At 40.6% G+C, this 11,782-nt stretch overlaps 1 protein-coding gene across 1 annotated transcript in view; it reads right to left on the bottom strand.

Moving 5' to 3' along the window:
* Positions 1-297: 297 nt before the first annotated feature.
* VANGL2 (VANGL planar cell polarity protein 2) overlaps positions 298-11,782 on the bottom strand; it is a 57,389-nt gene continuing 45,904 nt past the window's right edge. The window contains exons 6-9 of the mRNA XM_044271744.1: positions 10,006-10,139; positions 5,606-5,741; positions 3,668-3,899; positions 298-1,880 (exon numbers count right to left, since the gene is read on the bottom strand). Coding sequence (XP_044127679.1) covers positions 1,620-1,880; positions 3,668-3,899; positions 5,606-5,741; positions 10,006-10,139 — 763 coding nt within the window. The 3' untranslated portion in view covers positions 298-1,619. The remainder of the gene's footprint in view (positions 1,881-3,667; positions 3,900-5,605; positions 5,742-10,005; positions 10,140-11,782) is intronic.

The raw sequence follows: 11,782 nt of genomic DNA, 5'->3' as shown, positions 1-11,782 counted from the left end.
TGGTGTTTTAAGATAGTATTAGTTAGGGCTCATGTACACGACCCTGCAATGGCCAAGTCACCTACAGAGGCCTTCAAAAACATCTCCTTATGCTTAGATTTCACAAGTCACCTACAGAGGCCTTCAAAAACATCTCCTTATGCTTAGATTTCATATGAAAGTGTCTTGTTGCTGGATGAGAAGTGCACTCTTCAAAGAATTTTTTTTAACTCCTATATAGGGGCCAAGATGAACCAGACCCATAGAAATAGCAAACGCCCTTTCACACAACGACTTACTCATTTGTCGACAAATAAGTTAGGTAGTGTAAAAACAACTTTATTTTTTTATTATTTTTCACGTCCTTCAGTAGTGAGAAGCTAGAAATGTTAAAGTCCTTTTTATATTAAAAGTGAGACATCACATGAAGAAAAAAAAAATGAGTTTGAACATTTTTTAATTTTTTTTAAAATGATTTTCTGCCACTCAACCCAAAAAAGGCAGCAGAATAAAAACGTAGCAACGTCACACCTAAAATGATGATGTCGGCATAAATAGGCTAACCAATTGGAAGGGGATGGCAGACTGTAAACAAGATGACGATGCCGTTAGTGCACTTATACTGTTATAGAGTTAATCCAGAGACACACTGGAATGGAATTGGTTATTTCCTGGTTGGCACCCACAAAACAATGGTGCGTGAAATAAAATAAAAAAAAATGTTGGAGAAGTGTACTGTGTAATATGTAGGTGCATTTACATCTCAAACCACAATGGCGACACATTTCTGCAATTAAAAAAGTTGACATCCTGCCTAGATATGTAAGAGTACATTTACAGATTTGAAGTTTCTATTTTATACAAATTGGAAATATTTTTTGCAATTAAAAAACAAAAAACAGTGCCACAGTTTAGTGGTTTTTAAGCAAACCTGCCTGGAATTATAAAAACATTCATGCCAACCATCACGTCACCTCTGTCTTTTTGAGGGTTGCACAGTTATGGAGTAACATTTTCTGGATTAAACCACATTGTTTAGAATCAGAGTATCTTCTGAAGCACTTAATACTTCAAAAAGGTTAAAAGTGGACCTTGTGAGGACAGCACCAGGAAATTCATAGGATAGAAAAAGCATTAACTGATAGCCCTTTGCTTTTGGCACCAAATATTTGTATCCCTTGATGGCCTTGGCTGGTAAAGATGTTTAGGGAGATGTCCTGAAGAAACTCCAGAGCAGGTAGTCTTTCTCTTGAAGTCTCAACTGATGCAAACAGTAGTAGATCTCAATTATTGCAAAGATGGACAGATGAGAAATAATGCTTATAAACCATACAGAAGTACTGGCTCTGTGGAGAGTCACTGAACAACCCTGGTAGCTGGAAGAATGAGGTCTAATTCCCTTCAAAAAATGGAAGTAATGAGAACCCATGTAGGTCCTTATATTCTGATGGGCAAAACAGAATTGAAGTTAACACTAGTTCCTGTTGGTGCATACCCAAGGAAGGCATGTTGAGCTTTTTTAAAAAGTCAACTTTAGAATTCGTAGAAAGCCATCAAGAAAGAAAGAGGACCAGAGATGTACGAAAGTTTTGGCCACCTTTCCTTTGTATTCCCTTCCTTCACGATGAAGGTCCTTTGTTTCAAACTGAGGTCTCTGACTGAAGCCTCATTACAAATTTATGTGATTTTGGGTCTACAAATTCTTCTGAAAGCTTAAAGAAGGGTATCTTTTTGGTGCTGACCACCAAGCTGAAATCTTGACGCTTTAGAACAAACACAACACCATCTTTCAATCCATTGGTTACTGGTTCCTCGCTGACCAAAGTCCACTGTTTAGCCAGCCAGCGGTCTTTGTGATACTGGATAGTTGGTCCTGGACCCAAATACCTCTCGAGAAAAGCCTGTAGAGGCAACAAAACAAAAGTCATGTAAAATTTATGGATAAGTCAAATCAACCTTCTAAAAAAGGAGACCTAATTGTTCACAATTGAGGCACTTCATAATTTAAAACATGCTGAGAAACTTTTGGGATCAGTTCCACAAATTATGCAATTTGTAAATATTATACCACTTTAACTTCCAAAACTACTCAGATGTCCTAGAACTGCCCATCCATTGCTCTCATAATGATCAGTAAGCCATTAACAACTAGACACAATGGTCAAGTACGGTATATGATAACTAAAGGTTTTAGCCAAAACACACAGGGCTCCCGGGTTAGATCTGGGGTCTGTGGTTTGAATCTAATCAGGAGCATCATCTTCATGGACTTCATAGGACATCTGCTTATGTGGGCTTCTTTCTTAAGTTGGGCTCCACAAAAGTAATGCTGAAAATCTGTTCTAGCCATCAAAAATGTAAACTTTATAGCACAACAATCCTCACCGAACCAGAACCAGCTGTATGCAGCTTCACCATATGGGAAGAGAAACTGCAATTGTAAACTTTTTAGAACATTTTAGATGTTCTCGATCACCTGCTCTGATCAACTTATTATTTTTCAAAAATATCTCAATCATATATTTTAGCTTCTAATAATACTTTTGATTATTTTTTGGTCTAAATGAAAACACTGTAGTAATATAAAGACAGGTGGACCACTTGTTGCACAGAACATAACTACAACAGCCTCCTGGGGCCTACAGATTCAAGACGAGCAGACAGGTGCCTGTGACCTGCGCCAAGAAGCAGCATTAAATATTCAGTGGTTAGAAAAAAAAAATTCCAAGGAAGCGAATTTCAGCATAACTGGTCGACTGAAACATAAGCTAAGTGTTTACTATCTGAGGAATGGTTGTTTTAAAAGGTCTCAGAGCTTTTCACGGCCTATTATTAAAGGCTTCGGGGTGTGATTCACACATCTGCTCAGCGTATGACAAAGACTACTGCAGAGAGCTTATAATTAAATATGAATGAAAGATGTGAATATTTAATAAAATGTGAGCGCGAGGTACAGTAAAGCCTGTCGGCGTGACATCAATAGCTTTGTTATCCTACGAGAAAAGATTCTTGCATTGTAGTTCATTCTAGTGAACACTAGGGGGCATGCTTGTATCTTCAAGAAGAAGAAAATAACATATCACATTACAGAAAGAAAAAACTTACAGCTAAATAGGGACCGGGTTTAAGCCGCAGTTTAACAACTTGTCCTACACAAGCTTAACACCTCTGTGGGAACGGTTTCACAGGTCATATCTGAAGTAAATAGAGCGGCATCTGGTAACATTGGCACCAGACCCGTGCCCCCCCCCCCCCCCCCCAACGGGAAATAGGAACTACAATCAAAAATATTCATAGCTGAGGACAGATTATTGGATTTCCCATGCATTACTAGCACCTAGGAATTCAGTCAGTCAAGAAAAACAAGGGGCAATTAAGTTAACAATTCAGAAGTCCAGGTTTTGAGTGTTGGACAAACCGCTGGTGTTCCCCAATACGAAGATGCCAAACAAGTACCTCAAGTTGGATCAGATCATTAAGTTATGGGATGATTTAATTAGTTAACAGAGGTTCTGCAGTTACTACACAAGCTAAAGTAGAAAAGTTTCTTTGAGAGATGAAGCACAAGAACCTCTGGTAAGGAGGTTCCATGAAGATGCCACCAACCAAGTTTTCAATCAACATAATCGGGACATAGAAAAAACAAAACATAGTAGACATGATCATCAGGGATACACTGCCAACTAACCTTTGGAGTCATGTCGTGGGTAAGGCAGAATTCGAGGTGTTGCAGGATGCTGTCCATGGTGTGGTATGGCTGTTGTTTCGTTGTCCGGAGATACTTTTGCATGGCTCTGGCCATTGAGGCGAAGATAGCCTGGGCAGCCTCCCTGGGGTCCATGATCTCACGTGGGTTTTTCTGGTCCTCTTCCTGTAGCCTCTTAATGTGAGTAAAAGCTTCTTCTACGGCAACCACCAACCTAGGGTGGTAGAGTTATTCACATTACAAAGCTTCCCCAAGACACATCTGAATATCATCACATGTAGAGCTCATATGTGTCATTAGCAACTCATGTATAATACTCGTGTTTTGGTGGTGGCTGAACTCCATGACTGCTTGTAATACCTTCATATCCGCTATGAGGAAAGACTATTCAGTTATCCATAAAAATACCAACATCTAATAGTTTGGAACTCCCAATGGTCAGAAGGACTGGACTCAACAAATAAATCTGGAACTTAAGAATTCCTAGCCAGATGCCACAATATCGAAGAATGCCTTTGAACTTCACTTGCACAAGGAGGTTACCAAAGTATCGTCATGTACAGTATTTGTAACTGGACATGGCGGAATCAGAAATTATTATTATCTTTGGGATCCATCCCACCCCCACCATCCTCTCCAAATCAATTGGAAACTTAACACAAATTTTGTGAGAATTTGCCTACACCTATAACCATCATTGCCGTTCTCTCGGTAGACATCTGTCCTAAGAAACTGAGGTAACTGGAAGGCAACAAGATGAAGTTTTGAACAAGCGAATTATCCTAAATTCCAGGGCTTTGCTTGTTGCCGTTGACAATTATTGTAAGTGAGAATGACATCTATCTATGCCGAGATTATCATTAAGAGGCAGATGATGACAGATGTAGCAGGTCAGCGCAGGTCTACGAGTCTACACCAATCTGGTGTAAGAAGTATAGGGCTCACCGAGGGGAGACCTTAATTCTTCACTGATCCAAGAATGTGTGAACTACATTAAAACTTGTCACAGAAGCTCCAAACTGGGGCAAAATGAGGGTTTGACATACAGGACCAAAATGGAGACGCCCTTTACATAGTTAATACGGTTGGAAAAAAAAAAAAGAAAAAAAAAGTCTATCAAGTTCACCCAAGGGATAGGTGAGGACAAAAATTTTAGAAAAAAAAAGGGGTGCAAGACCTAGATTTCTACACATTTTCATAAGCATTTATTTTTTTTAAACTGTCCACTGTTCCTGCTGTGACCACGTCCACAGATTTACACTTCTTATAGTAAAGAATCCTTTAAGAGTACCCAAATAGCTTCAATTAACAGTCGCCACAGGTATTAATTGGAGCCATCCATATCATTCTTAATCAGCCATTTGTGATCTCCAAATCTCTTTTTAAAGAAAGTACATGTCAGGTAGTCACAGCCTCACCCATGTTAGCACCCCTGTCTCTAAATGTATTACAATCCTGCAAACAAATTGTCAAAGTTAAGGTTCTCATATCCAAGTATTTCCGTCCTTGGGATCCTGGACAAGGTCCATCTGGAAACAGGAACGGAACCAAGGTCATTATAAAAAGAGGTTATTTGCGGCACTGTTATTACAATAGTAAAACTTGGGCTACATGGTAACACTGATCATGTAATGCAGAGCTAGCCTTAACAGGATGCCCTGCCAGTACCTTCTATTAATACCCTTGCCGTATAGTGCGGAAATAATATACATTGTGCAAATAACCATACTCTGATGAAATAATACTGCTAAACCATTAAGTTTGCGGTCCTGCAATAGAGCACCCCACCTTTACCCTTTTAAAGGCTACAATGTATTTCATCTGGTGTAAACTTAGCGGATTTAGTGGTAAAGTAAACCCAAGTCAATACGTGAGATTGCCGATCGCTGAGCAAGCATTGTGCTGGGACTGTGGAGATACCTTGCTTTCCTCTTCCGCACTCTCCGCTCGTGTTCGGCCTCCTCATAATAATACTCATTGTGGCTGTTGTCTCTCCTCCTGGCGGCAGCGGCTATCACTGCCCGGGACTGTCCTGTTGAGTTATTTGTCGAATTTTCTAAATAAAAAGAAATTTGAAGTCAGAGGTAACAAAGAAGAACCAACCATCTTCAACCCCAACTGGAGAATATAAGATAAATCTTAGAAAGGAAGTGAGGACTTGATGGAAAGAATGAGACAAGAGATGGAGAACCTTGCAAGTTGTAGATTAGATCTGAGTCACCATTAACTAGGCATCTGGTCCACTGAACAACATTCAAGAAATAACTTGAAAATGGCCGCACTGCTTAACTGGCATTCACACAGGACAAGCCTTGACGGTCCACCACCCTGGAGAACTTAGCGGATCAAGTATGCATTACGAAGAAAGTCACTGTGTGTAAAAAGACTAATAAGCTATAGAATGTTTTTGAAGTTCCTGTTGATGGACCACACACACACACACACACACACACACACTATGGATCTTCTATGGAAGAACCAAGGGCTTGAGGGATAGGGAGCCAGGTAGTTGAGCATGTTACCACACTACATTTTTAAGTTTGCCATTATGGGGACTTTTGTACAGACAAAAATGTATGAAGGGATGCTCCATCGGTCACCATACAAGGCCCAGAACAAAAGCATGTCCACTGGTGAAATGAAATGAACCTGCCAAAGGCGGCACTAAAGAAGAAGCTTTCTTCCACCTTGAGGAGGGCCAATTTACACATACTTTATTCCGGGGGAGTGTTGTCTGACATGCAAGGCTCCCTATGCCAACTGGAGGTCTGCCCAAGGAGAAACAATACCCACCTAGACTTGTGGTGGTCATGTAATTACACTGTATATTTTCAATACTAGGGACACCTGTAAGGATAATTTTGGCAGAGAGTCTCTAATAATTTTAAGCTCAATTTTAACCTCCAAGTTCCACGGTATAATTATTGTAACGTAGTACCATCATGTTGAAGTTTATGACGACAATAATGAGCACTCGCATTACAATCCTTGAAGGGGTTAACAGAGACTTAATATAAAAAGGCAGCCTGAAGTGTCAACCTATATTTCAAGTCAGCAAAGAAACTTAATGAGGCCCCGATGCCTGTGACAGGGAAGCTTTGAAGTTTCTGAAATTCATGGTTTGATATTCAACTCACAGTGCCCTAAAGGGGCTGGGAGGTGGAATTCGGCAACCTCTATAATAAAAAGGGAAGCCCCCCCCCCCCCTCCTCCAAAAAGATATTCAATGCAGGGAAATCTAGAAGGTTAAGGATTTATTACAGCAGTCTAGTATTGTAGACAGTTCTGGAGGCCATAGAAGTGAAGTGGGTGGGAGCAGCTACCCCCAGTGATAGAAGACTTGTTTAGGACAAGATTTAGGGACTTTTACTACATATTAACATCTTCTACAGAGCCTTCTGTGGCAACCATAGAAATTGTGAAACTTGGATATGCTATAATCTAAATATTCCCATGGCTATGGGGAACTGGATCCAACGTGAAGAGTCATTTAAACCTTGCTTGGTTATTTGGCTACCAGTAAAAGATCCAATAAATCTGGTTAAATCAGTACGTGAACTTGGACTTAGCAATGTGATCTCTAGTGTTGAAGGATCTTCGGCGTCCAAGGTTCGTGTTTGGGATAGGTAAGAATTCAGTTATGGATTCCGCCACCATGGACCATAACTTATGGTCCGTGGTGGCGGAATCCATAACTGAATTCTTAGATATCCCAAACCCGAACCTTAGACGCCTCAGAGAACTGGCAGAGGAGCCATCTTGAGAAGATCCTCATAATGTAGGATTCAAAACTCAAGGAAAAAACTGTGGTAAGTGAAGAAACTAAAGATTGCTTTATGCATAATGCTGCTGCAGCAGTAACACATGCTAAAATTTAATTTTCTGAAGAAAATATGACAGTTATGCTTTAATCTGACCATACACTTGAGAAATGGTGGACAACTACTTACTCGGCCATTTCTCTTTACCCCGAGTAGTGTTGGGCGCGAATATTCAAATCACAAATATCGCCACTTTGAGAATTCGCGAAGATTTAGAATATAGCACTATATATTGGTATTTGCGAATATTCTAGATTTTTTCTTCATCTGAACCCATGATCCCTCCCTGCTTCTTGCTTGTGGGCCAATGAGAAGGCTCAAAAGTCTTTGTCTGAGCTTAGCAACATCCCTTGCAACCAATAGGAAAGTTGCCTCCCCCTTACTATATAAGAACCTCCCCAGCAGCCATTTTCTGCAGTTCTGAGAGAGATAGTAATGTCATTGCTGTGCTCTGCTTTGTCATTACATTAGACAGTCAGTGTAGGTTAGATAGTGACCGTGTAGCTGGTTCTGCTGTCCATACATGCTGCAGATGTAGTGCTGTGATGTCACAACAATACTTAGTGCATCAATCAGTAATATCTACTCAGACCTAATAAAATGTGAAGTTGCACGTATTGCGCAAAAATATGCGCATCATTAATTGCCGATTTGCGCATTCGCTTATATATTGGAGCACTATCTGCATATGAAGCTATTGTAATGTTCTGCCGTGCCAACCATTTTCTCCAGTCTCAGGAAACTTCTAGCAGCTTGAAAAATTTAGCAAAAGTGACCCACGCCTGTATTGCACGCGCATTACGCGCATATTACATTTCAAAATAAAAAAAAAAAATCGAATTTTCAAATTTACGATGAATATTCGTGAATTATCGCTTCTTCAAATATTGCCCCTACCGCTCATCCCCAACTCTCAATACGCTCAGGTGTTCGTAATGAGGAGACGGGAATAAGCTACTGCTATAGGGAGAGATTCCGAACACACCACAGATTAGGCTACCTTTACACTGGCGATTTGGCTTTCCATTTGCGAGATCAGTCATGGGGCTCTCACAAGCGGTTCCAAAACGGATCAGTTTTGCCCTAATGCATTCTGAATAGAAAAGGATCTGCTCAGAATGCATCAGTTTGCCTCCGATCAGTCTCCATTCCACTTTGGAGGCCGCCTGCAGTGTTTGGGTGTCCGTTTGACAAAACAGAGCCAAACGGATCCATCTTGAACGCCATTGAATGTCAATGCAGGACGGATCCGTTTACTATTGTGTCATAGAAAACAGATCCGTCCCTATTGACTTACATTGTGTGTCAGAACGGATCCGTTTTCTATTGTGTCATATGGTGTTCAAGACGGATCCGTCTTGGCCATTTTAAAGATAATACAAACTGATCTGTTCTGAATGGATGAAGACGGTTGTAATATCTGAACGGATCCGTCTGTGCAGATCAATGACGAATCCGCACCAAACGCGAGTGTGAAAGTAGCCCAAGATGGTTGGCCTGTCCTGCCAAAATTGGCTAAGGGCCAAGAGCCAAGATTTAATCTTGTGTACGGTCAGCTTCAGAGGTCCATAAGAAGCTGACCAGAGGTCATCTCAAAATGTCTATTGAATCATACATTTTAACAACCCAAATTAGGAAAGGTTCACACCAGCGTTGGTATCTCCACATTACTGTTCCATTACAGGAAGGATTACAAAGCTAATGGGATTAGAGTAGATTATTACCTCCAGCAATTAACTCCACTAGAGATCAGACTACCATAGTTTACATTGACCATAATGGGATCCAGCAGCTCTCTGACATAAATGTCGGCTTTCGGCCGGACACACCGTTGCATGCAGAGGCATTTGTTGGGCTGAAAGCTGGAATTTATGCCAGAAAGCAGCCAGATCCCACTATGGTCAGTTGGGATCTGGTGGTACCTGGTGGGATCCAGCTATGTTGGATATGATAACTCCGGTAGTCTTTTCCTCTGCCGGAAGAGACCACCAAAGGTGCTGACACTAATTTGCAAAGGGTCTCCTTAGATGTAAAAACCTGAGATAATTCATTTGATCTGACCAATACACCCGCCAAATTGAGTTTTCAACAGGGAAAATACAGTTTCTCTTTCAAATTGCCAAAAAGGAACCAAAAGATGTGGATTCACCCCTGTATAAAGTCTAACGTGTGTGGGCTTCCTCACCCAAACCAGACATAACCAATTCCAGAACAATGGATTGAAACCAACTGTACAGAAAACGGAGATAAATAAATGCAGTAAAATGCTTATGGGGTGGAGTTGTAGTAGAAAAGTCAAGTACAGACACAAGCCCAATTCATCACAGAAAAAAAAAAAAAAAAAAAAAAAATCTAAAATTTTATCCAAGACCTAAATTATGACGAACTGCAAACGACAATGTCAATGGTGACACGGGATCATATAGCACAGGTTAGAGGACATCAGGTGAAGACATTAAGGAGAAGAGTGGGAGTTCTAGGGAGGAAGCAACATCTCACCCTCGAGGGAGTAGACCTTGAAGCCAGACATTTTCTTGGACAGGATGGATTTTGGCAGGTTCAGGAGAGCAGGGTTGTAGACAGGGAAGTCGTGATAATAATTTTCCAAAATCCATACAGCAACTCGTTGGATACTGCGAGAGGAAAACAAACAGGGTAGGACCAGGTGACAAAAATAAAACTAAAAATGTGCTTTGGGAAGGAGGAAATAAGGAGACATAAGGAGAATACGGAAGGGTCATGGGAACCAATGAGGAAAAGCAAGACATTACAGAAAAAGCCAACGTGAACAAATATGGCTTCCACTTAAGTAGGAAATGCACCACCCCAATTTTACCCTATTCACCTCCAGCAAGAGGTCACGTTAATCAATCCAGTGTACGAATCCCCTTATATGATTGGAGAGGAACGTAGAAAGAAGCGTCCAGAACTAGCTTATCTGGAGAGAAAAACCATAGGAATCAGGTGAACATATCCACGATTCTCGTCATCTCTCTCCCCACCACCACCTAGGATTTGATGGTGTCCATAAAAATAAGGCTGTATATAGATTCCTCTACATCTACCTGAGGGCAGAGGTCTTCGAAATCCATTATCGACCTAGTGGGGGTAATACATACACCATAGAGACAGACTGGGAATATGCTATTAAAGTGTTTGGAATGAGGAGGCCTTTTCTTATTTTGTTCCATCCACTGTATTACTGAATGCTGAGAACCCATGCTGGGTGTCCTCTCCAGAGGAATGCCATTGGGTGGTGAGCTAGCCCCCGGATCATAAAGGGGAAGGGTGTAAGAAACCCTTCCGTCTTGAGGGGCCTAATTTTGATTATTACTTTGGGATCTGATCTCTTCTAGGTACAACGCTGCTTCATACACCTATACAAGGAACTGCACATCTCCTTGTGATATACTAATCTTGGCAAAAATTCTTAAAAACACCCTTTAGGCACAACTCTTTGGACCCAGAGAAAAAGTTGTAAGAAAATTCATGAATTACATGGAGCCATATACAGCGTTGTGGGTGTTTTTTTGTGGAGGGTGGTGCATTTCCCATTAGAAAATGGAAAAACCATCAAGCTATAACTAACTACTATTGAACTTTTTAGAATTTTTATTTTTTCTACATTTTAAAATCTGTTCAGTTGGAGACATATTGACTTTAAGAATGAGAAAGCCGTGGCCTCCCTTGAGCGCATGAAGAATGACATTTGTTTTCAGGTTCATTCCGATTTGGCTTATTTTTCCTATTTACTACGAGTAGATATCTTACATTACAGCTTTGGCGGAGCTTGCAAAAAAGGTTACTATAGCAACGGTTTTAATAATGCAAAAAGTTTTGTCACCGATACAAATGACAGAGCACAAAAATAAACACAATCTCATCCATATCATCACTTACAGCTATGACAAATACTGCTTTTAGAGCGGTGATCGCAATGGTCTTCATAGGATCTAATTCTAGATGATTCCATCCAACAGGCAGTCAGTTTTCACCATTACCGTTCAGTCCCACCCGTAAATCGCAAGGCTGAACTGACTGAAATTATGCTACCGGTCAAGCATGGTTGACTATCGTAATTGAGCCTCTGCAATGTACATTTCATACTAATGGATCACTTAAAGTCAATAAACAGGTAGAAGACTAAAGGGATCGGAATTCTAGACCTGATCACCTAAGCAGTGACATGTGCCAAAATATGCTCTCAAAGAAAACATTGCTTTCGATGACACCGAAGGTGCCACCATACTGGAGATTTCTTAATGTTTTAGGATTT

The sequence above is a fragment of the Bufo gargarizans genome, chromosome 11, assembly GCF_014858855.1.
Source record: "Bufo gargarizans isolate SCDJY-AF-19 chromosome 11, ASM1485885v1, whole genome shotgun sequence".
NCBI classification, from domain to species: Eukaryota; Metazoa; Chordata; class Amphibia; order Anura; family Bufonidae; genus Bufo; species Bufo gargarizans.
This window is presented reverse-complemented; position numbering and strand designations above follow the sequence as displayed.